At 44.0% G+C, this 27,280-nt stretch overlaps 1 protein-coding gene across 2 annotated transcripts in view; it reads right to left on the reverse strand.

The window, feature by feature from the left end:
• The window catches only part of MYO16 (myosin XVI), a 491,281-nt gene that overhangs the window by 207,892 nt on the left and 256,109 nt on the right, over positions 1-27,280 (reverse strand). For both annotated transcript variants that reach the window (XM_040487087.1, XM_040487086.1), the window contains exons 17-20: positions 14,718-14,829; positions 11,430-11,547; positions 10,311-10,382; positions 7,606-7,747 (exon numbers count right to left, since the gene is read on the reverse strand). In XM_040487087.1, coding sequence (XP_040343021.1) covers positions 7,606-7,747; positions 10,311-10,382; positions 11,430-11,547; positions 14,718-14,829 — 444 coding nt within the window. The remainder of the gene's footprint in view (positions 1-7,605; positions 7,748-10,310; positions 10,383-11,429; positions 11,548-14,717; positions 14,830-27,280) is intronic.

Here is a 27,280-nt window from a genome sequence, read left to right on the forward strand (position 1 = left end):
CCACACTACAGTTTTCCTGGGTAGGAGAGGCAGCATTGAAGAGTGAGAAATTTCACAAGTGATATCTTTTCGACAGCCTTCTTTTCTCTTTCCACAATCAATCTTAGTCTGCGGATCGAAGGACAGAGACTCTAGACATTTGCTGAGGTGGTGACCCCCTACCTCCCGTGAAAGACAGCATCACTTTCATATTGAAAACCTGGAGCCTTCATTCCAATCTGACCTCATTCTCCCACCTGTCTCCAGGTGCTCGGAGGGCCCCCCACCCCTGAGAGCACCAGCTCTCTGCTCAAGTCACAGCCAGAACATAGTCCAGGCACTGCCTATTCCCCTGTCCACAGCTAGGAGCTGGCATCCTGCCACGTGAGTTTTTCCTCAAGGACCCCCTAACTGAGTGGGAAATATGACGGTTTCTAGCCCACGTAGACCTCATCTGTGCAATAATCAAGGACCACACACTGCGCTCTGGACTAGTCGGGCAAGCGAGTCATGGGCGTGTCCAAACAGAAAGGACAGAATATGGAAACTGATCAGGGCACATCCATTGTCATTGCTTACTGCAAAGACAACGGAGCAAACAGAAAACGTCCCTCCCATCCGGGAGTGTACGTGAACAGCGACATCCCTATTTCTAGGGAGCAACACAGTTCCCCTACTTGCCACTCCCCAAAACAAACAAGGTCACCAAATCCAAATTCGGTGGAAGAGACTGGACCGCATCTCAGGTTTTCAACATGCCGCCCATCTGCATTTCTTCAGAACCTTCCCTCTCCACAGACAGACTGCCATAAACCAGGAACATTCTTTTCAGCCATACCCGCCACGATTTTACAGTCGCAGCCACTCCCGCCACATCAGGTGCCACGCAGACAACTTTGTGTGCGTCCTCTCATTATCCTCAGATAACCCTGGGCACCAACCGAGGTTCTTGGAGGAACCAGGGGGAACAGGTGTGGATACATGAGGACTCAGGATGAAAATGAGGAAGATGAACTGTCAGTTTTGGTGTCTGAAGACACTTTTGGGGAACTCGTCCAAAGTTTCTATAAGTCACTGAAGCCGAATGTAATTAATCATAAAGTTTTTAAATGTTTATGTTTAGCTCAACTAAAATATTGTAAGAACGTAATACAGTGTAAGCATATTTAAGAAACCGAAGGCTCAGTACAAACCCCCAAATCTCCATATGTATGCTTGAAACTCAAGTTTATTTACCGCATATATTTGCATGCCAAATCGTGCTGCCCAAAAAATGTGGATTTCAGAACAGGCAGACAGAAATGAATGAGTGCACAAAGGAATGAAGGGATGAACAAATAAGTAAGTTCGTAAATAAATCAAGCACATGGTCGATCTCACTCTACCTCGTTGGTCTCTTAACCTCCGTATGCTAACCTTCTATAACTTTCAGTCTATTTATTCTTAGGGTGTGTCTAATGGTGAAACAGAAAATGTTGCACAGGTTCGACTTCTCAGGTGTCCTCAGGAATGTAAACCATTGTACTCAGAACACATGAAGAACGTGAGTGAAATTTGGGGAACATTTGGGGGACTCTCCCAAGGTTCCCACAACCCCTCTGAGGTTCAAGAACCTCCTGGCCCGTGGGGGTCTCTGCAGGGGCCAAGTTTGCACCAGAACTCTGGGGAAGGTGTCACTTTAGGGAAAAGTGATCATTTACAAAAAAAAAATTTTTTAATGTTTATTTATTTTTGACAGAGAAAGAGAGAGAGAGAGAGAGGGAGAGAGAGAGAGAGAGCAGGGGAGGGGCAGGGAGAGAAGGAGACACAGAATCCAAAGACACAGGCTCTGAGCTGTCAGCACAAAGCCCAACACGGGGCTTGAACTCACAGACTGTGACATCGTGACCTGAGCTCAACTGACTGAGCCACCCAGGAGCCCCGAAAAGTGATCATTTTAAATGTAACATTGCCAATTCAACCGCTCGGATGGAAGTGTTGCACTGTGAGACGGGTCCAAGTTTAAGAGTGGCAAAAATCGGGACGCCTGGGTGGCGCAGTCGGTTAAGCGTCCGACTTCAGCCAGGTCACGATCTCGCGGTCCGTGAGTTCGAGCCCCGCGTCGGGCTCTGGGCTGATGGCTCAGAGCCTGGAGCCTGTTTCCGATTCTGTGTCTCCCTCTCTCTCTGCCCCTCCCCCGTTCATGCTCTGTCTCTGTATGTCCCATAAATAAATAAAAACGTTGAAAAAAAATTAAAAAAAAAATAAATAAAAAAAAAAGGAGTGGCAAAAATTATTTTATCATTTTTTTAAAATTATGCTATTCATGATACTTTCGTTAGGCTCTCCAACATTTATCTCATTTTAGAATAACCCTTTAGAAAAAGTTCACTGCAGCTCAGAGCATGTATTTTGTTTATAAGTTATAAAAAGCGAATAATGAAAATGCTTGTGACTTCTCAAGGCGCTGTCCCATTCGCAAGCCCTCCTCTACCTTCGACCCAGAGAAACCCAAGATGCACACCTGGGGAAGTGTGGGAGCTAGATCGTCTGTGCTGTGAGCCTGCCCTGAGGGGGCTGCCCCAGCACGGGTGGCATGTGGGCAATGAAGGAAGGAAGAAATGCCCTTCTCACACCCTGAGGACTACAGGGGGAAACCTGTGAGGAGCCAGGAAAAGGTCAACCGTAACCATTGTCCAGCTACAGGAAAGTACATCTCCCATGGGAGCCCTTGCCTTCCTAGAAGGCCGTCAGCTACCACACAGAGAGGACCCCCACCTTGGGACACTTTTAATTCCTGTCTCAACACTGGATATTTGGGGACGCAAAGAGTTCACAGAACAGTGATTTGGGAGCAGAGCAGCCTTGGGACCTATCTCTGTGTTCCCCAGGGTCATAAACATTGTCCTCAGACCACACTCTTTAAGGGAAGGTGAGGCATAAGAACACATGTTTTCATTACGCCACAAATAACACTTATTTACTAGAGTGGTTACACCAAGACACGTAGTAATACCACAGATTTGAAGAGCTGTGGACAAGTCTACTTATGTTGACACAATAGAAGAAACATTTTCTTGTGGCCAACATAGTGTGGTCCATCATGCTGCCTTTTCTGATCAGAGATAAATTTAATGTCTCCCTAGTATCTTTTTCAAAAGGTTTGTAATTTTTATTAAGTAAAAGAACAACAAATATTTAAGAGCAAGACTTTCTCTTGTGACTGTTACACTAAAAATAGCCAACCAATATCGCGAAATGGAGAAGGATTTCTACGATGATGAGGGAAAATAAATCATGGAAGTAGGGAGGTATTAAGGAAATGTATCCAGAATCCTCTCTATGTCACAAACTTTGTTCATAAGATGATGTTCTGGAACACAGCGGGTGGGGCCCGGAAAGAAACCTACTTAGAGCTACAGGAAGACTCGTGGACAGGAATATAGGAGACGACAGTCCCCAAGTGTTTGCACATCACATCTGCTATCACAAGGCAGACAGGGGATTGAGCCCACTTGGGAAGCGGGGAATCTTCAAGCTGCCGGATACTGCTGTTTCCCAGTCAGGTGAGCTACCTCCGTGGGGAAAAGAGACCCTGGAAATCATCTTAAAGACTCCTGAGAAGAGTAAGCAGACCTCAACGTTGGTCTGACTGCAGTGAACAAAGTGTCCGAGGGAAGACTTCTCTTTGGGGAGAAGGGCTATTTCCCCCAGAAGGACCTGGACAATGCAGCTTCGGATTTGCTGAGAAAAAACTGGCCAGTGAAGAACGGACTAGAAGGCCAGTGTTTCCAGTATTCTTGGTGGTGGCCAATTGTCTACATACGAAGTTATCGGAATCCACATATGGATGCCCACGTGGTTTCAACATGGAATTTGTCTATGGCTCCATCAGTCACTAGATGTCAGCTGACAACATGCAGTAGAGTCGAGGCCAAGTAATACTAGAAAAGTCACATACAAGGTAACTACTTTATCAGTGTTGCTATAGAAACTATTCTATATTACTTTAAAATCACGCTTTCATTGTTGAAGATTGTCAACTCAATGTGAACAAGCAGCAAGTTGTGAGTAAACTGTAAGGGCCTCCTGCATATCTAGTGACCACACCTTGAGGCCTGCAGGAGCGCAGACCCGTCACACCGTAAGACAGATGGGTTCAGCTGTATCCTTTGGGAAATCCAAGGAAAAGCGACCCAGCTCACTCAGCACAGGAGTCCCAAAGCCTACGTGCCTTCTGGCATCAGATCGGCCTTCGGTCTTTCAAGCCGATCAGCTCCTAAATGAGCACTCACATCTTGTGAAGTAGAGATGCTTCCTCCTGGTCCCGGGGTTTCCTCTCAAGGGGGGACGTTCCACCGGCAGTAAGTCTCCTGGGCTCTGCGGGAGCACCATCCCCCACTGCGACGTGAAGGAGGAGGCCCTGGCAGGAGGCTGGGGGCTCTCCTCCCGGGGTCCCCGCTGGTCTGCTCCCAGCGCTACCTCCGAAAGGCCAACCGGGACCACCGGGCAAGCCGGGCCTCGGGAGGGCAGAGGTCAGAAGCAGCTTGCTCACCGTCGGCAGGCGTCTCTCGGCTCTGTTGTCTCCTTCACAGACTCCGCGTCTTGGCTCTTAATGCCCTACTCGACTGTCTTACTTCTTGGTTGAGGATCAGACATGAAGGTGAGTGCTATTATATCCTAATGCCCTCCAAAGACCATGAAAGCACTGAGTGAAGAGCTGACATTCTGACAGATTGACAAGCTATAGGACTCCCTTCACTCTACAGGTCAAAGTTATAGTTTAGAAAAAGAAATGTCTTGGAAAGTGGATTAAACACCGACACTCTGATCTGTGTAGGCATTCTCAAAGGCAGGTGCATCGGAAGGGGGGATAAAGAAGCTGGCCGTCCACGCATCACAACTTTCCAGAGCTGACATTGCTTCCACAATAACATGTTGTTCTTGCCTATTTCACGGGATTTCTTCTTTTTCTTTTTTTTAAGTGTGTATTTATTTTTGAGAGAGAGACTGCATGAGCAGGGGAGGGGTTGGGGGAGGGCGTTGACAGAGGATCCAAAGCAGGCTCTGTGCTGACAACAGAGAGCCCAATGTGGGGCTCGAACTCGTGAACCGTGAGATCATGATCTGAGCGAAAGTCAAGCGCTTAACTGACTGAGCCACCAAAGCGCCCCGACAGGATTTCTGCTGAAGCTGATCGATACATATGCACCTTGTGAACACAAAAGTTTTAAACTGACAGAGGTATTATATTATTACACCATATGTCATACTATACATCATATATAATATATACGTCATATAATAACATATATAATACATTATGTATATTGTCTTTGTTGCTATTTTTATCATTATTCCTTTTTGCCTACTTGAACCAAATCGTTTTCAACTAATCCCAATAAATAAAGCTTTAGCGTGTTTCAGTTTCTGGAGTGCCCTGACCACAGAGTGTGACCCCTGGACGAAAGCTGCCCCAGCCAGGTGGGTCCCTGGTGCGGGTAGCCTACGAAGACATGAATACCATAGCACCCCGCAGGTGGGGAGGGGTCTTCGCCGTAATCTTACTGGCGAGATACTAGCCAAGCAGGTACTGCAAAGGCTGCTGTTCAGCCTAATTAACTAATCATCAGCATCTCCCACATCATACCCCAGGATTTCAACTTAGAAGCGGCGCTATTTTGAATCTGGGTAGAGAAAGTAATTTTTTTGCCATTCTGCTGTAATCCAGGAAATGGGTCCAGCATTCCAAGAACAAAAATGTCATCTGCTTCAATTCTGCTTGACTTCTCTTAATAACTTGTTACAGTCCATCTTATTTACAGGGATTCTTTCTTGCAGAATTCACCAAAAAAAAAAAAAAAAAAAAAAAATGTGGCGTGAAAGATACTCCCCTTCAGCATGAAGGGCACTCACCAACTTTAACATGGGATACACATTTCTTATATAATGTTTCTGACATGATTACACATTTCCAAAAAGTGGGGATTCATAAATAATTGAAACCTAAGTTTATCCCAATGTTGAGACCTCTCTGAGACTTAGGAAATGGGTCTGTAAATCTACAAATCCTTAAGCTTTGCATGAGTTTCAATGAGTTAGAAACACTGCAAACATAACCTTTCTTTGCAGTGTTTTGAGATTTAAATTTAGGTTTGGGTGACCCAGGGGAGAAATGAGAGTGAAAAAAATGCGACATTTGACTCATCTGAGAATAGTATGTCTTCTAAGTTAAACTTGTAATACATTAAATCACTTCTAATTTCCCACTAATCCCTGTCTTCATTCATTTGCTTAGTAAAGAATTTTAAAAGATAGCACTAACACCACAAATTTACATATTGACACAGCAGCAATATTCCCACTGAAAGGGAAATATTATGCTTTCCAAGGTTCGTGTGTATATATTTTTCTGTGTGTGTGTATGTAGTCAAACATCAAGACTACGTATAAGTTTTTCCAATTATATACATTTAAGGCTCTGTTAGATTTAAATGTCAAATGGAAATTTTCTAGAAGTTTCTTTGTGCGGCCGGATTGATAATATTAATTTTTTCAATGTCAATTTCAGCAGCGTTGCCAATAATTTTATACAAGATTAATTTGCAAGACTTAGCATATTAGTATCATGCTGTGAATAATCTCCATATTTAAAGGAAAATTACAAATTGATAATAAATAATTAAAAACCAAGAATCCTCACCATACCAAACTCTAAGGTAGAGCCGCCAAAATACAGATAACAACCCCCACCCTGCACTCCCACACTGTGCTGTGCACGTGTGCATCAGTGTGCGGTGGGATTTCTAAGTGTACATTTTAATGAGGACTTTGATACCCCTTTGTCCGTGACTCTTCTGAGAGGTCCATGTTTCTTTAAGAAGCATCCATTAATACATGTTGGTTCTAGTGTTTTCCAAGAAACCGCTAAAGGCAGCAATTTTTAGGAAACTGGTGGAGAACTCTATGTGGGCAACAAAGACATTCTCAAGGGGTTTCATTCAAAGACGAGCACACGTGTGAATTCTGCTTTCAATGCTGCTCAAAGTCATTGTTAGTGACAAGAATACTAACCAAGTATGCCATGGATGACTATAATTTTTAGACCATAAATAGTTCTGAAAAGCTACCGCTTACGGGCGAGTAAGGCTATGAGTCAAAATGATAACCAGAGAGACCTTTTGTCAAATAATCCACAAAGTGAAGAAAATAGGAAGCATCACTGATCTGAAACACATCATCTAACTGGTCCTAAGACAGACAGGAACTCCTCAACAAATGTAAGTGCTTTATATATTCCTTAACAGTATTCTTGCCAGATTTATCTTTTTTTTTTTTTTTTTTTTTTTTTTACATTTCTCGTGCTCAAAAGGCCATAATATACCTTCAGTCCAGAGAGGATGCATTTGTATCTCCATGCATGAGATATGATTTGATTAATTCATCAACGGGTGCCAGTCCGGGGAGAGGGTTTAAATCTCTAAGAAACAGTCAATAAAACCCTTTAGGTAAAGTCACTTGTTCAAACGAAATGTTTTAATGATAGTGTAACTTGGGTGTCATGCTGGGTTACAAAGCATCTGTAAGAGGGGAGCCTTTTAAGTCGGCTCAGGACTAAGAGTGCAGACCTGTGTCCGTCCATCCTACCTGCCGTGCTCCTCTTGGCTCTGGAGGCAACAGTTCATGGTATTCACCAAAAAGCTAAACAAACGACCGAACAGGGATTTGGCCAAGAGATCTCGGTAAAATTCAGCCATCTGTACTGTGTGTCGTCGAATGATGGTGTCTCCTAGGACAGCAGAAGGGAGAGGAGAGAGAAGAACGAGGTTCCCCTCATTTAGAAGCAAACAGCACCGTGCACGTCACATAGCCTCACACACCAAAAGATGTTCAAAACACGTGATAACTCTTATAAATGAGGTCTCTTAAAATGTTTCCCCAAACGAGTGCCATGTACATTGCAATCTTACTTGCTACAAACACTGAGCATGGCTTCCGACCCCCATGCAGGCTGTGTAATTTCCTTTCTGTTAGGGAACCAAGGGTTGGCAGGGCCCCTCTTAACAAGCATCCTGATAACAGCTCACTGGTTTGACTATGAATCCTCCCGAAGGCATCTGGAAACTTGGCCATTGGGGAAATCAGTCCTATTTTAAATATTTTCAAAGACATGGTCCAGCTAACCAAAATGCGAGTGTGGAGTTTGGGAACAAGTTAGGGCCTTCGGGCAGAAATGTTTATGTCATTCTCTAAGACATGGGAATCCAAATCTTGAGTGATAAGGCTTTGAGAAGAGAGTAGACTAGAGAAGAAACCAAGAAAAAAAGGAATCAGTGAGGAAGATGTGGGGCTGAGCCTATGATAGCTTCTGTGCTGGAGCGCAGGGAGGAGCAGGGGGTCCAGCATTCAGACCGTGTGGCCGTGGCCAGCCTGGCTAACTTGTGCCACTAGGCTGATCAGGGAGTTAAGTAATAGGACGAGGGCTGTGTGAAATGACAGCTGAGCGTTTGATCGGTGGAGATGCAGACTCAGGAGGAGAGCTGCTTCTGAGATAGGCTGAGATAAAAGAAAATAAAAGGGGAGGGGCACCTGGGTGGCTCAGCTGGTTAAGCGTCCGACTTCGGCTCAGGTCATGATCTCACAGTTGGTGAGTTCAAGCCCCGCATCAGGCTCAGCGTTCGGCGCAGAGCCTGCTTGTGCTTCTCTCTCTCCCCTTCTCTCTGCCCCTGCCCTACTCTCTTTCCCTCAAAAATAAATATACTTTCAAAAAATTTACAAAAGAAAAAAAAGAAACAAAACAGCAGGTAAGGAAGACTCAAGGACCTACAGGTTCAAGGCCACCAAGATCAACAAACTAAGTGGCTACGAGAGCAGGTGTGCCCTTGCTGATATCATAGAATTAAGGTCCCTGGAGTCAACATGATGGAGGGTGCTGGAAGGTGAGTAAGGACAGGAGGACAGTGTAAGCAGAAAAACCTGCCTGTAGTAAATTCTAGATATTAATGGTGAGTTCAAGTTTTCTTTAAAAAGTCACGAGAAATGATGAATTTGGAGAAGTTCAAGAAACTTAATGTAATTGGATGCAAGGGCTGGTACAAAATGGCTCAGAATACAGCCTAAGTTTGGTGGGCCCGAATCATAAAGGGCCTCCTGGGCCAACCCAAAGAGATGAGGTTCGCTCTGGAAGGCCTGGGAGCATCTTTGAAGGGCTGATGTCCATGGATGAAAATCCTACTTGCAGAATACGATTCAGAAAGACTCCTCCTGAAGCAGTGTGGAAGGAAGCCAAATGAGATGAGACCAGACAAAAGATGAGAGACAATGTCATTCGGTGACCAAGGGAAGGAAAGATATATTGAGGCAGCGGTGATAGAAATAAAGAGAAGGCAACGAGAATGGGAGGGATTTGTGGAGTAGAGCCGGCTTGTGTCTGGTCTAGTCGGTGGAGGAGGAGAAGGAAGAGGTAACTGAGTGGACAATGGGCAGATCCATACAGTTCCGGAACACGGGGGGAACTCTCTGAAGACAAGGCACAACTGATAAGCCACATACCTAAATACTTCCAAGGTAGGTCCAAGAGGAGAAGCAGGTAAAGACAGTGGTGATTAGAGGAAAAAAAAAAGACCAGCTGGAGGGTGAGTCCTTAAACTTTCAATATGAGGAAGGGGGGGGGAAGGTGCTGATGTACGGGGAATAACCAAAGGGCATATAGGAAGACCACTGTGTTTGCCCACTGCATAGACACGTGTATGGCACGGAGATTCCCCGTGTCCACACGTGACACGTAGGCATGACAGCACTGGGTTCTAATCCCCAACAGGCCGTTTACTAGTGATCTGAGGTGCAAAGCTATTCATCCTCTTTGGATCTCAGTTTTCTCATCTGTTAAAGAAGGAAATGGCGAGGCCCCCTTGGCAGCCATTTGTGAGGATTTTAAAAGTCTGGCATTTACGGCCCGTGGCACATTTCCCATCAGTTTGTAAGTGTCCCATAAATGGGAGCGATGATTAGGACTTAAAACGTAGAGGGTATCGTGGCACGACATACACAAATGGTTCCGACGACTCAGCTGAATAGATCCTCTTGGGCTGATGACTGGATTTGTCTAAAATGACTGACCGGCTAGAAAAGGTGACTGTTTCATCAGAGTGGTCTCTCAAGAGCTTCACGAGCTTACAAGGCAGAGTCATAATTGCGTGAACAGATGAGTTCATAAGGCTTTCCGCGTTTGGCATTCAGTCCGTGGGGGCAGTCACCGGAGGTGGGGAAAGGCAAGGCGGCATTGACTTTCCGTGCCTCCAAGATGGCCACAAACTGGACAGAATGAACGATCAGAGGAGGGTAAAGCTTACCTTTAAAATACTGGATATCCGTTGTCAAAGCAGATACCAATTCATCAGGTGACACTTGCAACAAACCAGCCACTGAAATGAAAGCAGCGTTGAAAAAAAATCAAGTTAGAACGTATATATTTTTGATGGTGAGAACACCGTACTTTAGGGCCATCGTTGATAAGTTTTTTTTTTTTTTTTAATTTTTTTTTTCAACGTTTATTTATTTTTGGAACAGAGAGAGACAGAGCATGAACGGGGGAGGGGCAGAAAGAGAGGGAGACACAGAATCGGAAACAGGCTCCAGGCTCCGAGCCGTCAGCCCAGAGCCCGACGCGGGGCTCGAACTCACGGACCGCGAGATCGTGACCTGAGCTGAAGTCGGACGCTCAACCGACTGCGCCACCCAGGCGCCCCGATAAGTTTTACATATGAGGAACTGTGGGTATTAAAGAAAACTGAACGGCCACTTTAATTATCAAAGTAAATGAGAGCAATCGCTTGGAGTTATCAAAACATTACTGAGTTGGTTGGGCTCCTGTATTAAATCACAACAGGTTTTTTTTTTTTTTTTTTCCCCTCCTCGCCCTCACAGATGGCCCTGAATCGTTCTCCCAGTCCCTGGTTAAATTACTTTGATATGAGGTGAAGATATGATGTTCACTGACAATCTGTGGTTTTAAGGTATTTTGAAAAAATCTGGGAGTGACTAACAAGGCTACTTCAAAGGGGAGAGAGAGGTTTTTGGCAAGACCTCTGAAGGCAAGTAATTATATTGTTTAAAATGTGTGGCTAATAACATGCCCCCAAAATACACTGGGCGGCAGGGTGGGGGTGGAAAATATTCAGAACGACATAAATAAACCGCAGGATGCACCTAAAAATCAGCTCTGTAAACATGGTGGGAAGCATGAGAACATAATGTGCCCACTGCTCTTCATTCCCAAAACCATTGAAAAGAAAGAACAAAGTGGATACAGCTCTTTTATGATTTTTTTTTATTATTATTTTTTTTTCCTGCTCTATTCTACTCCCAAAGAAAGCCTTCTTCCCCCTGCTTTTCTGTACTGTGTCTCCATCTACTGGCCGGTCTGCAAAACTGCACACCCACGAGGTTAGAGAGAGATGTGCTCCACTGACCTTGTTCCAGAAGCTGGAGGTCAGAGACAAACGCGGAGTTGGCCTCGGTCAGAGCAGTGAATCGAATGTCTCCAATGTGCAAAATTGCTGCTAGGATCACAAACAGATTCTCTACCTCCTACGCGTTTTAGAAAAAACAGAAAGCGGAGAGAATTGCTTACAAGAAAAGATAAGACAAATCCTTGAAAAACCTAATAGGTTAAAAAAAAAAAAAAAATCAATGCTGTGAACTCCGTTAGTGGAGCTGGGATTTTTCAGATCCCGGGGGTCTGGCGAGAGAACTACCAACCTTCTGCTCAAAACCAAAACCTCACAATTCGGTGCACATTTTGTCTACATCAATGTCTCTGTTCCTTAAACAAAAAAAAAAGGTGGGGGGGAGGAAGTGACGTTCTGATATAAATCAACAGCTTCTTGACAAATCTCATAATGAAAACTGGATCACCGTGTCCTGAGTCTGGCTGGCTGGACCTCACCGGGGCGGTCAGATCGCCCGCATCCTCCCAGAGCTGGACGCGGAGGCGGCTTCCTTCCAGGATGCCTGCTATATGGTGCGAATCTCCCAGTTACCTCCCCTCTGAGATGAACCGAGGCTATGATGACAGAACTTTTCACTCCTGCTGGAAAATTCAGGAAGGCACAATACAAATATCTATGCCTAGATTAAAAAAAAAATGCTAATTGTGTTTTTAAGGTATTTTAAGGAAAACAGAAAGAAATGGATGTTTGGCCAGAGCCACCTTTGAGCAGAAGGTAGAAGGAAGTAAGAGAACATTTGTTGAAAGACGGTATCTGAGAATGCGGAACTCTGCATAAAGAAAGAAATCAGACCTTAAATCTGGCTCGTGGACCGCCATTTCGTGGCAAGAATGAAACCTCAAGGGAAAGCTGTAGGCTAACAGATACACTTCTCTAGAAGAACAAATATTTAGTATAACGACATCAATAGTAAAGCTGGTTAGGTTCCACATTGGGCAAGTGGCATAGTCTTCAAATCCTCATTTTTCCAGTCTGTAATTTCGAAATAAAGAGCTGCTCCCTGTGAAAAGTTACTAAGAATAGGTCTTATTCACTTTATACATATATAGGTGAACATACAGCCCTGGGGGCTTCCATGAATTTCCTCCAGAACTTCTGTTTTTCACCACAAAGTATAATTCTATCATCTTGAAAGTGAGAACACGGACAAGGACGGTCTCTAAGTAATTTTTCGGGTATGATACCGTAGGATTGTGGCAATACTTAAAAATGGGCTTGGTAACCCACAAATTACAGATGACGGTTTCGAGTTTTATTCAGTTATGCTCGTTACAACAACATTTTACTTCTTACGCGACCTGACAACTTCTTCCTCCCTTTTCTAATAAATCCAGTAACTTCTCAGTAGCTTTTCCAGCGCCCTGTGAGGTAGGGGCTCTGCAGACAGGGACAGGAAGGCTTTGTCCTGACCTCAAGGATCTCACAGCTCAGCAGTGGAGACATAGCGCGACAGTCGGCCACACTACGGATTACCGTGTGCGGAATCTTCTGCCCTGTGAGCAGAGGCCAGGGACGCTGCCCCGTGTCTGCCTGGACCCAACACCAATCCCCCGCCGTCCCGCTGGCCGGCGATGGCGGTGATGACAGAGGTCGCAGGTGGAGGCACCTTAAAGGACAAGTCTGGATTCAAGGACCAGAAATACCTTTCTTCTAGCCTTACTGAACATGATCTATCCTCATAAGTGCACTAAAATGTCCCCACACCAGACATCCTAAAGGATCACAGTGAAACAATTACTTTCATGTCTTTGTTAAAAGGCACACATTTCTTTTACCAAAGAGGCTGTTAAATTCTCTCTTAGCTACCTCAGGTGGAAAGCACATTTTGGTTGCCCTGCCTTTGAGAATCAATCATGGATTTTTAAAGCCCTGTTTCCAGGCAACGGGCACTTTGGTAGAATGGTTCCTTATCCACCTGTCTATGCCAGTTTCCTATAAGGAAGCAGACATTTTAGGCACAGAAGAAGGGGGAAAAATAACCTAAAAGTACAACCGTAGCAAGTCCAAGGACAGAAACCTGCAAATAGGTTAGGATTTGCTAAAAGAAATATACAGATCGTACAATTAGGAAAAACCAAAAAACAAACAAACAAAAAAAGCAACAAAAAGATACCATATGATTTATGTTGCTAGAATTCCCATCTCTGAAAGGGGCAAGGGTGAAGTGGCCAGAGCTGTTTCATTTAGGGAGAGTCCCCATTTCCTTATCCCTCCCTCCCCACCCCTTCCTAGACCTCCCTGCCCTGTGGGCTGTGTCTGTGTGGACTAGGGTGAAAAAGAAAAGAAGCAAAGACCCAAAGCCATCAACTTACTGCCCTAAGAAAAAGGACATATTTAACTCTATGACTAAATCTGGGTTTGGCCACTCCAAAGTTACCCATGCAATCTTACATTCCTTGCTAGTGAGGAAGTCCCCATAATTCAAAATTACACCAAACTGAATGAGGAGGGAACAGCTACTGTGTAAGGGAAAGACAAATTTGAGGGAATTTTGAGGGCACTCCAGGCTTAGCTCGTTTCACATCTCTTGTCCAGGAGACCTGTGCTGTCCAATTCGGTAACCACTGACCACACAGGCTACTTAAACTTAAATGAATTAAAACCAAGAAAAATTAAAAATCCCTTTCCTCATTCACACTAGCCACATTTCAAATGCCCACTAGCCACACATGCACCTGCCATATATTGTGAAGCGCAGATTGAGAACATTTCCATGACTACAGAAATTTCTACTGTAGAGTGGCGGTTTGAACCTTTTAAATTGTATTTTTCAGCCTCATAATACCTGCAGGTGTAACTCTTTAAGAATAAGAACAAGCTTTATGTTGCACAGAAAACTTTAATGAGAGATTAGGTTACTTTTCAAAGTGATTCTTAGTAGCAAACAGTTCCTTGCCTTTGTTTTCTCTAGAACTGGTCAATGTAAAGTTCTTTGATCTGTTTTGCTCTCAGGGTTCTTCTGGTCAAAGGTCTCCTTGACCACCTTCTTGAAAACAGACGCTCCTCCTCTATTTGTCTAAACAGTATCTATGACCCTGGACCCCGCGTTCATGTCTACCTCCCCCCCCCCCCCCCCGAGAATGTACATGCTAGGAGGCACAGACTGAGTTCTGTCCTCTGCTGCATCAGGAGTATTTGCAACAATATCCGGAATATAATAGGGACTCAGTAAATGTTTTTGAATGAAAGACTTGTGTAAATTAGGACAAGGTTGGTTTTCTCAGTGAAATATTTTATGATACGACTCACCATGTTACTGAAGCCAACTACATTCAGGGCTTGTTTCAAAAGAGCAAATTTCTCCCTGTTCACAGAATGCTCTGCTGTTGATACGTCTTCTGGTAGGGACTGGTTCAAATACCTGTTAGGATAAAAAAAGCACACAGCCTTATAGCTTGGCTTGTGGTCAAACTCCAGTGGTTAAAAGTCACTTCCGCCATATTTGGTCTCCAGAATAATAGAAGTCACCTGGACGTTGCGTGCCCTGTGTTTACAAGGCTTTGATACATAATAGCACATGATGTTTCAGGAAGGAAAAAAAAAGTTCTTGCTGTACCAGAACCTATTTACACTGTTTCTCTTGGTTCTCACCTTACCTGCCCCCTTCCTACCGAAAGGAGAAGGTCACAGGTGTTTTAGGCATTTCATATAGAAATCTGGTGGGTCCTATCACATGCTTTGTAATTAATACTTTTATTAAAGATTTTTAATTTCGAGTAATTTATTATTTCTTCTGGCCAATATCCTTTAATCATGCAGTGGCTGAGTAATTTGCTGATTTATTGCTCTCATGCAACAAACACATAGGGATCATTTCCCAAATACACAGCTGCTGGGGATATAGGTATAAAGGACACGTATAAAGTTAAAGGGCTCATCCCTGGACACTCAGCAACAACAAAAGCAAATGTATCCCTATGCTCAGGAAAGAGAGAATATAATATACAATATACAGTATGCAAGTAGAATAATGGAGATGAACAAGAGGTGTTTGTAAGTGTTCAGAAAAAGGACGGAACCCAGAGTGGATACAAGTCTACAAGACAGGAAGAGGCTTCCTTTCCAAGAGCCAATACCTGAATAAGAATTTTCCAAGCAAATTCAGGACTTAAGGGTGCCCCTGGAATACTTAGCAACATGTACAAAGGTACCCAGCATTGACTGTGCCTGTGGTGTATACAGGAGCTCAGGTATGTTGGCAAAATGGTAGCCACGGGTGAGAGAAGCAGAAATTGGTGAGGTTGGAGAAGTAGTCAGAGTTTTGTCTCTCTTGCAAAAGAGCTTCGTTTAGGTCTTAGAAATGATGGTCAGTCCTAAACGTCTTAAAACGAAGAAATGGCATGATCAGATCAGTGTTTGAAAAAGTGTTCTGATAGCCCAGGAAAGATTATGTGGAAAGGGCAAGGGTGCTGGGTGATCCAGGGAGACCAGCAGTGGTGAAGAGGAGGGGAGACAGGTGCCCTGGAGGCAGGACTGGCAGGATGAAGGGATAGACTAGAGACAGAGGAAAGAGAAGAGAGAGGCATTAACGAGGTTTTGCAAGATTATGTCTCAGGAAACAGGGTAGAGCGTGAGCTCATTGAACCAGAGTGTTCTCAGCAAGAAGGATATGTTTTTGAGAAAGTCTTATATTTTATATTGGTCAGGTTGACTTTGAACACCTTGTTGGGATTCCAGTAGAATTCCAAAAAATAATTGGCTGTAAGGACCTGACATTCAGAAGAGACTAGAAAATAAGATCTGGAAGTCATCAACATGCAGATGACCAAACCCTTGTGACTGGATGAGCTCACCCCAAAGAAGATGCTAACATTTTCGGGATGAAGAAAGAACTGAATGTTCAGGAAGGGAGTAGGAAAATTAAAACAAGCCACAGCCGTCCAAACAAAAGGGTAACATTTTCAAGAATGATTGATAGTGACAGAAAAGAGACCGTAGACACAAGGAAATGGGTGGTGGTGTGGGGAAAGACACAGACTGCTGTTGATGGTGGGGCCGTGAAGACTTCTCTTCCCTCAGTGCTAGCTCTGAAGCATGCAAGTGAGGGAGTCCAGCCTCCTGGGGTGGGGACTGGGAGAGCCTTCAGAAGATTTCTATGCTGAGTTGGAAGCCCACAGAAGATCCTGGATGGAAGGCTGACAGAAAGGGAGGTGTAGGGGGTATGAAGAGCAGAAAGTTGCTAGAAGAGGGGCGCCTGGGTGACTCAGTCAGTTGAGCATCCGACTCCGGGTTTTGGCTCTGGTCATGATCTCACGGTCATGAGATCGAGCCCCAGATTGGGCTCTACTCTGATGGAGTTGGCTTGGGGTTCTCTCTCTCCCTCTATTTCTGCCTCTCTCTCTCTCTCTCACTCTCTCTCAACATAAATACATAAAAACATTAAAAATAAAGTTGCTAGAAGGGAAGAGGGTTTGGGACTGGAGCACGGTGGGAGGGCATGCCTTCCACCACAGAAGGGACACGGCCTCTCGATATGCCAGCTGAAGTGACAAACACGGGTCCAAAGGCTGCTGGCGTCTCAGAGCAGCAAAGAAACCAGCGCTTTGAGGCTTCAGTGTTTCGAGGAAAGGAAGAGGTTGGGTCTAGATGACTAGGCGCCGCTGGCTGGCGGAAGCTGTAAGAATCTGAGGTATTTGCTGTGGAGTCAGACATGACTGCCAAGCTGGGAGGCCCCGGAAGCCGAGTGGACGCTGTGCCGGGCCCGGAGGGAGCTGGAGCCCAGCTTACGTGGTGCACGCCCCTTCTCCAGGGGTCTCCTCCACTGTCTGACCTGGGATGGCTGGGTTGGGGCTGGGGCAGTAGAACAAAAGGTCAAAGTCAAGGTCATCAATACTAGTGAGGAATTGGGTGGGATGGTCAGTCATTTTGCCCAAAATGTGCAAAACTTTAGTGACTATAAAGGCTTGATTAAAGATAGGAAATTGCGACGGCTGTCCACTCTTCTGGTTCCCACCACAGTTTTCCATCCATCTTCCTGATGCCCTCTTTTCTCTCCCACTTACTTGTTGATCATCACAGAGGCTACTACTCCACTGTTCCATAAAAGAGACCAATGAACCTCCTTCAGAGAACTATGGGCTCCTGTTGACATTATAGAGTCAAATGTGTGAAATGCCACCATTTTAAGATTCTTAAAAAATAATCAGTTAACAAGCCCTACCTATGGGCATTTCAGTATTTCTTTAAGCCACCCCATCCCCCATTTTTCGTGTCCTTATGGTAGAGAATTTACAGCGGCTACGACCTGCTCCGTGAAGCAGTGAGAAGAACCAGCATTTTCACTTCTGCTGAATTCTGGATGGAGGAAGCCAAGTGAAATTAATCTTAGTAGTTGCAGACTGGGCTGTTAAGAATGCAATGGTACAGGAGAAACTCAATCAAAATCGGATTGTAGAGGACAGTTTGCCTGATGGAGGAATGATGCTTTAAGTTCGGTTGTATGTTCCTCTGTGGCTTGAAAACTTGATGGCATGAAAATGACCAAAAGAAAACTAGAACCCAATGTCTTCTATATGACTTCAAAATTTCTCCCACTATTCAATCATGTCCAGGATGATTTCACCAGAAATATAGTTCTTAGCTGTTTACAAAACTGTATCTTAAAATGGAAAAGTACGGGGTGGCTCAGGCGGTTGAGTGTCCAACTCTTGATTTCGGCTCAGGTCATGATCTCAGGGTTCATGGGATGGAGCCCCACATAGGGCTCTGCACTCACAGCACAGAGCTTGGCATTCTCTCTATCCTTCGCACTATGCCCCTCCCTCTCTCTCTCTCTCTCTCTCTCTCTCTCACACACACACACACACACACTCTCTCTCTCTCTTTCTCAAAATAAATAAACTTTATTTTTTTAAGTTTATTTATTTTGAAAGAGAGCTCAAGCGTGAGTAGGGGAGGGGCAGAGAGAGAGGGAGAGACAGAATCTTCTGTCAGCACAGAGCCTGATACGGAGCTCAAACCCACAAACCATGGGATCATGACCCGAGCCTAAATCAAGAGTTGGACGCTCAACCGACTGAGCCACTGAGGCGCCCCTCGAAATAAATATACTTTAAAAGATTAAATAAAATAAAATGGAAATGTTACTATCAGAAAAAAAAATTAAGGTTTATTTTTTGAAGATTAGAAGTACTCACCTTCCCTTTGACATGATTTGTTAATGAAACCACAAACAAGCAAAGAGAAATACTTGAAAAATATGTCTAGGAATATATTACAACCAAGAATCTGGAGGTTTAGAATCAACTCTTATTTGACCCTTTATGATAACATTTTTTTTAAAGTTTTTGTTTATTTATTTTGAGAGACAAAGAGAGAGGAGGTGGGGAGGGGCAGCTCCTTCACACTGTCAACACAGAGCCCGACGTGGCACGCCATGAAAGTGTCTCATTCAACTTTTTATGCTCGGACTCCAGGCACGATGTGTGTGTGCACATGCACACATCTGTTTGACACACATGTGCACACACCTAAGCCTATTTGACTTTAATTTATGAAATGTCATGAATACATACGAAAACTCTGTAATCATGAGAACACATTTAGCTCTCAATAGGACTGCAGATAATTCTACTAACAGTCCCGCAGAAAGGCAAATGACTAAATGAGGCCAAGTTAGAGGTTACACATCTTGAGTAACACTCTATGCTAGTTCCACTGTTCAATGGTGGGGGAAAGAAGTGAAAAGACGTATTAAACAAGGGAGATGAAGGAAAACAGGAAAAGATTACCCTTATTTTTACCTTGTGTTTAAATGTGGATTATTTAGTAGATAACTCCATTGTCTCTGAAGCAGGTAGGGACAAGCCGATTTAGCAGGTCAGTTACGTCCAAAAGTATAGAATTAAGTTATATGGCAGGCAAGTTGTATCCAGCCTGATTTCTGGAAATAGCAGAAATATCCCGCCAAGGAACAGATCAAGGCACCAAGTTTTTCTGAAGATGCACTTCCCCAGAAAAGTCTGTCTTTACTAAATGCACTTAGGTTTCATTAACAACAAAAGGACAAAAGCACTGCGGAAATTCGGTAGTCCCATTTTGTGGAAATTTTGATAACACTGTTATCAACTATATGAAGTGATATTTTTCAATAACTTTAGATCCTTGATCATAGGTGTTGTCTGAATTGGTAACTACAAGGAGACTTGTGAACTACTGCTTCTCAGCAGACCTTGACTCTGCCACTGTCCCTATTCATTTCTTCCCCCCGAATTTCTTTTAAATGTTTGAGAGAGTGAGAGAGAGCGAGAGCACTCAAGTGAGAGGAGCGACAGAGAAAGAGGGAGAAAGAGAATCCCAAGCAGGCTCTGAGCTAATCAGCCCAGAGCCCAAAGCGAGGCTCGATTCCACACACCAGGAGATCATGACCCCAGACACAATCAAGAACTGGGCGCTTAACCAACAGAACCACCCAGGCGCCCCCCTTCTCTCCAAATTTTAATAGCTAGTTAAGCGTGGCCTATCCTTCTCAAGGCAAATTCTAGGAAAACTAACTTTCTAGGTTCCTCATTGACGAATCATACAAAAGTCCTAATTGGTGTGAAATGTGTTACTTGATAATGTTCTATTAAACAGGACTTTAAAACTAGGTCAGGTACCATATGTTTTCACTTTTATGTGGATCCTGAGAAACTTAACAGGAACTCATGGGGGCGGGGAAGGAAAAAAAAAAGAGGTTAGAGAGGGAGAGAGAGCCAAAGCATAAGAGACTCTTAAAAACTGAGAACAAACTGAGGGCTGATGGGGGGTGGGAGGGAGCGGAGGGTGGGTGATGGGTATTGAAGAGGGCATCTTTTGGGATGAGCACTGGGTGTTGTATGGAAACAACAATAAATTTCACATGTTTAAAAAAATAAATAAAAAATAATAAAAGTAGGTCAGGACAGAGAAGCAAGCAACCCCCAGTTCTTGTCTTCACAAAGCTCAGCATCCAGACCCCAACGCCACTGCGTGCTCCATAACTTCCATGACCGATACACAATTTTACTTTCCCTTGGATAACTTTAAATCACGAAGATGTGGTGTTTTTTCTCTCTCCATTAGTTTAATAGCCTCAGGAAAACAAAGTGGAAAGACAGAGGGATAGATGGCAGATTGAAGGTATATTTTCTCTTTTCTTTTTTGTGTTTGTTTCATATTCTCCAGTTTTCCAAGAATCAATGGCTGTTACGTGTAACCAGGAAAAAATATCTCTATAAAACCATGAATTAAAAAAAAAAAAGGAGCATAATTCTGTAGGGATTCATCCGGTTTGTTGTGTATATCAATAATTTGCTTCATTTTATTGCTGAGTAGTATTCCACAGTATGAATGTACCACAGTCTGCCAGACCAGTTGGTCATTTGAGGAAAATCCAGGTTGTTTCTAGTTTGGAACTATTATGAATAAAGCTGCTATGAACATTCCCATGCAGGTTTTGGGGTAAATGTAAGTCTTTGTTTTTCTGGGCTAAATGCCAACGAGTCCAAGAGCTCAGTCATAGGGTAGTTTCGTCTTTAGACTTACAGAAGAGTGTCAACGGCATCGCTCTGACACGGAGACCGCGAATTCAAGGTGGTGGTGACGTGATCTGAATATCAAATACAAACAGTGACTGTCTGCAAACAACCCACCATGGAATTTCAAGGGCCTGTGTCCCCGCTCTGGGACCCGGTACCTCCTGTCTCCCGCTGGTGCCAGGCACATTAAAATAGCAAATGTGCGACTCGTAAATGAAAGCATTCTGGAGATGCCATGCAGGGCATAGTGATCACGGAACTTCAAAACTTCACAGTTGCTAAGAGACTAGATATTAATTGTTTTCACCACAGAAAAGAAATACGTAGATGACAGAACACAGGTATTACTATATAATATATATAACGTATATGTTACATACATATATATGGACATGTACACATATGTATATGTATACATACATATATTTGTATGTACGTAATATATACATTACATACATTATACAGTAATATGTAGTACCATATATATTTAAATTTTTTTTTCAACGTTTTTTATTTATTTTTGGGACAGAGAGAGACAGAACATGAACGGGGGCGGGGCAGAGAGAGAGGGAAACACAGAATCGGAAGCAGGCTCCAGGCTCCGAGCCATCAGCCCAGAGCCCGACGTGGGGCTCGAACTCACGGAACTCACGGACCGTGAGATCGTGACCTGGCTGAAGTCGGACGCTTAACTGACTGCGCCACCCAGGCGCCCCCCATATATATTTAATATATATGTATACACATACAGTACATATATATACATATACATATACACATACACACACACACACACACATATCAAACCAACACTTGGTACACCTTAAACTTACACAACGTTATATGTCAACCATATCTCAACATAAATTTAACTAACTAACAAACAAAACACAGCTGTCCTGCCAGTGCTCGCCAGGCTCCACCATTCCTTGACACAAAATAACTCTGTGGCTGCATGTGTCCCCAGGATACAATGAGAGGGAAGACTCGAATACAAATAAAAGATGTTACTACTTAAAGCCACGTGCAAAGATAACACTACTTAAAGCCACGTGCACAGCCCATTCACCAAGTCAGAAGCTCACAGACTACAAACATGATGTTTTGCTCAGGGTTTTATCTGCCCCTTAAATACAAAAGAACAATGTCTTCTCTATTCTGGGCAGAGCTGCTTTTTACTCGGGGATGTTTAATAAATAAACAGAAACCAGGTAAGGCAAAAGCAAATACTTGGCATCAGCACAGACAACACTGCTTACGAGGTTTTTTTTCTCTTTTTTAATTTTTTTAGTGTTTATTTATTGACAGAGAGAGAGGGAGGGAGGGAGGGAGCGGAGACTGAACAGGGAGGGGCAGAGAGAGAGAGGGAGACACAGAATCCGAAGCAGGCTCCAGGCTCCGAGCTGTCAGCACAGAGCCTGACGTGGGGCTCGAACTCACGGACCGCAAGATCATGACCTGAGCCAAAGTCAACGCTCAACTGACTGAACCCCCAGGCACCCCCTGTTTACTAGTTTTCTAGTGAAGGTGGTAAACAACACCTTCTTGCCCACACACCCCCACCTTGCTCCTAAAAAGGAAATTCTTTTCTTTATTGTTTCTAAGCTATCTGGAAAGTATTAATGAATTTTAAATCCCGCCCCCCCCCTCAACGGGATATGAATAAAGTTTTTATTAACCACAGGTTCGGACACATAAATCTCCAGCAATGAAAATATTAATATATTAGCCTCAAACTATTTTGTTTGGAAAGAGGAAACCCCGGCCAGTGGTCTTCAGGAAAAAAACAGAATCCATTTAATAAATTATGTATTCAGAAAGACTCTGGGTCTTGTGACATTCCCAGAATAGTTTGTCCATATTTTTCTAATCAGTCCGAGTATTTCTTCAAAACATCTGGTGAAACAAATTCTCAACTCTTACCATCTTTCAAATAGTGAATGCTTATGGGTCATCTCACTTGTTTCTTGAAACCATCTAATTCGAAGAGCTGGGGGTGGAGACCCTAGAATAGAGTGGCCCCACCTCTTGCGCAAAGACTCAGGGCCAGTGTCTGGGGGGCCTGAGCCCCAGTGTGCAGCCAGTCCCCCAGCCTTGTGACCAGCACGGGCCCTTCTGCCAGAGGAGGGGCGTCTTTCCTTTGCCCGGAAGCCCTCACAGAGAACCATCAATATTAAAATGGTGATATGAGGGGGGCGCCTGGGTAGCTCAGTCGGTTGAGCGTCTGACATTGGCTCCAGTTGTGATATCACGGTTCGTGAGATCGAGTCCTGCAGTGGGTTCTGTGCTGACAGCTCAGAGCCTGGAACCTGCTTCGGATTCTGTGTCTCCCTCTCTCTCTGCCCCTCCCCTGCTCATATTCTGTCTCTCTCTCTCTGTGTCAAAAATAAATAAATATTTTTAAAAAATTAAAAAATGTGAGATGGGGAGAGACAGAAGTTGCTGCTCAGAACATGGGCTTGGTCTGGCCTTCACGAATGGCCAAGGGGCTGCATCTGTGGGGGGTGGAGGAGGGGCTCTCTGCGGTTCATGTCGTCTCCCCCCACCCCGGCCTGCCCAGGATGGCCCCAGCCGCACAGGAGGGCAGTGCAGAGATCTATATAAATACACAAATATGCTTCGGGCAAGGCTGAACGGGCGCTGAGATCCTCCTCAGGGAAAATGGTCATGAAAAAGCACTGTGCAAGGTCATGGCCATGACGCTGTTGTGCAGGACCCAGTGCACCATAACCCTGGGTTTGAAACACTGACCAGGTAGCACCTGCAGTGACACTCCTCTCATACGTCAGTGTGACAGAACGTGCGACGCAGACACGTTATTGTTGAGCAACACGCTTCTTCGGGGTCTCCGCGGGGACCTACCCACGAACTTATCTCAAGTGTTCCCTCGGTGCTAACTCCGTGAAAGCATCCTGCTGACCATGGCTCACAAACACATCAAGCAACCGCTTCAGACTTCGTAGATCCAACAGGGAGTTCTGCTTTCCTCTCAAATGAATTACAGGAAAACCCAGGATCGCCAGCAACTTGCTCTGTGAGGCTTCCACAAGATGAGCAAACGTCTCTAATACATTAGGACTTGATACATGAGCGATGTCTTGCAATACGAGTCGTACGTGATGCTGAAAGTCACATGATCACAACTGAGCCTATGGTTCTCCTCTCTCTCTCTCTCTCTCTCTCTCTCTCTCTCTCTGCAGGATTGTGGGTGATCATCTCGCATGCTTGGATGCTCGGTCTCGGGCCACAGTGTTTGGCAGAAATCCGTGATTTTTCAGGACGTTGGAAGGTGCCCCCAACTGGCACTGGTGTATTTTTTGTCACTTCAGAGCACCCAGGGACAGTCCTTTGCTTTTCCAGACAAGAGTGAGCTAAGAATGCTTTGCTCCATTCTAGGTCATTGGATAGGTGCCTTGTTAAACTGGCACAAAAAGAAAGATTCCATGGAGTCAATACATAGCAGTGATTCCATTAGTGATCCTGAAAGCCTCCCTACACAATAACCCTCCTCTCTCTTGTCTCCCTCGCACCAGCCGTAAGGGTTTTCAAAGGGAAGTGCAGCTTAATTTGTTTATTTTTCTTTATATTTTGTACTTTCTTTATTATTTCGTATTAGATAACAGTATTGTAATCATTTTCATATGAATTTTTTTGGGTTGAACGAATCATCTGAGTTTCTATTATTCCTTACGGGGAAATTTGCTGTGATATGCAAGTGCTTTGGATTACAAGTGTGTTTCTGAAATGAATTATGCTCACAAACCAAGGTTTTATTGTACTTCTTATATATATATACATATATATATATAATTTTAATATTTATTTTTGAGAGAGAGAGAGACAGAGCACGATTGGGGGAGGGTCAAAGAGAGAAGGAGACACAGAATCCAAAGCAAGCTCCAGGCCCCGAGCTGTCAGTACTGAGCCTGACACGGGACTCAAACCCATGGACTGTCAGATCATGACCTGAGCCAAAGTTGGACACTTAAGCAACTGAGCCACCCAGGCACCCCTACTGTATTTCTATTACCCACCCTGATTCAGTCTCCCAGGCTGACGGATAAGAATATTTGCAACATTCAAACTTCTTTCTCCTCCTATACTGTGTAGAACTTCCCTCAGCCAGGTTGATTCTGCATGCACCGTGAATCCAACAGGAGGACCTCCATGTTCCCTGTTCCCCACAGCCGTCAGTCTCTCAATGGACACCCAGGGACTGTAGTATTCTCTGTCTCCCTCTGTTCAAATCTCCCCAAACACTACAGAAGCTGGTCTCCTGGACCCATGCCTGCTCACCCCCAACCTAGTTTCTGCTCTAAAGGCAAAGTTCTCTTTTCAGAATGTAAATTTAGTGAATGCATTTCCCAAGTCCAAACCTTAAATCCTTCCCATTGGTCTTATTTTTTTAATGTTCATTTATTTTTGAAAGAGAGAGAGAGAATGAGCAGAGGAGGGGCAGAGAGAGGGAGACACAGAATTCGAAGCAGGCTCCAGGCCCTGAGCTGTCAGCACAGAGCCCAACATGGCGCTTGAACCCATGAACTGTGAGGTCATGACCTGAGCCAAAGTCGGACGCTTTACCGACTGAGCCCCGCGGCGCCCCTTTCCATTGCTCTTAAAACACGAATTCCCTAGCGTGGTTCCCAAAGGCCCACCCCATCGGATGCCATCCGTTCTCCAAGCCTCTTCATGCCCTCTGAGCTCTTGCTACATGGAACTTCCTTTGGTCCCTCAGACAGACCTAAGTCTAGTCCACCTCTGGGCCCTCACTCATCCTGCTTTCTCCACTGGGAACATAACCCACACATACTCCCCATGGAACATTCTGGATGAATTCCATTGCTCTTGGCAGCCCATTTTTTTTGGGAAGTCTTGTAGGTTTGGATGTCCTCTGTACGAACTCCCCAAAACTGTGTGTTTCCTCCACAAGAGTGCTTTATCAGACTCCTATCAAAATTGCCTGGACGTGTATCCCCATAACAAAGCAAGACGGGCCTTGACAAGTAGTTTTCATTCTGGATCAAAGAGAATGAGTGTGTGTCCAAGCCTCTATCTGATTCATCTTCCCAATGTGTACAGCCATCTAATCACTGTCCTACTCATAAACATTTCACCCAAACAATAAATTCTCTTACATGTTTCGCAAGACTCCCCACAACACGGCTCTTCCCCATCAAACTATTATTATTTGGTTGTAGTCTGCACATGTCACTGCCCTCCCTGCTGTGGCTGCCACCATGTGACTTCATATTGACCCTTGCTCTTTCTCACTCTCTCACCAGGATTCTCTTCCTGACCAGCCAGACCTGGCACCAGACCAGAAGCAGCTCTCCTGGGTCTCCAGCTTGTGGATGTAGATCTCGGGACTTCTCAGCCTCCATCATGTGAGTCAATTCTGTAAATGCACATGTACATGCATATGTATATGTATACTATGAATATGAATATGTATATGTATATGTATATGTATATGTATGTGTATGTGTATGTGTATGTGTATGTGTATATGCATATGTATATGTATGTGTATATATGTGTGTATATGTATATGCATGTATATGAATATGCATATGTATGTATATGTGTGTACGTACATGTATATGTGTATATCCATATGCATGTGTGTATATGTGTGTATGCACATGCATATGTGTATGTAGATGTACGCATGCATGTATGTATATGTATGTGCATATATGTATGTGTGTATGCATATATGTATGTGTGTGCATATGCATATGTATGGTATGTATATGTATATATGTATATACACATACCTGCATCTATATTTCTCCTCTTGGTTTTCTCTAGAGAATCCTAATAACACTCTCCTTTCTCCACTTTATTTATTCATATATTTAAATATTTACTAGTTCTCACTTAATATATAGAAATTAAATGTCACCAATGTTATTCTTCTTAGAGGTCATGCCTTAAAGTTTCCCATGGATTTTCATAAAACCTAAGTCATTACTGATTAAATAGTAGGTTTTATAAACACCTGAAAGCTTCCAAATATATCTCAAAGTTTCCATATATACCTGGTCAGTTCCATTTATACCTGGTAGGTTCTCAATATACCTGGAAGGTGCCATATGCAGCTGGCTGATATATAAACAGTGAACATAAGTTCTACCCTTCTCCTTGGGCCAAAGATTGGCAAAAGTAAATGAAAATCCAATGGCATAAAAATCAATCATTCTTTTGTCAAAGCAAACAAAAACCTGTAAATGCTACAGTGAAGAATTAATTTAGAAAAGGTTTTAGTGAAGAAAGATTAGTGTAAGAAACAAACATTCAGTAAATCATCAGAGG

This window comes from Herpailurus yagouaroundi, unplaced genomic scaffold (genome assembly GCF_014898765.1).
Source record: "Herpailurus yagouaroundi ecotype Mexico unplaced genomic scaffold, PumYag 164, whole genome shotgun sequence".
Lineage (NCBI taxonomy): Eukaryota > Metazoa > Chordata > Mammalia > Carnivora > Felidae > Herpailurus > Herpailurus yagouaroundi.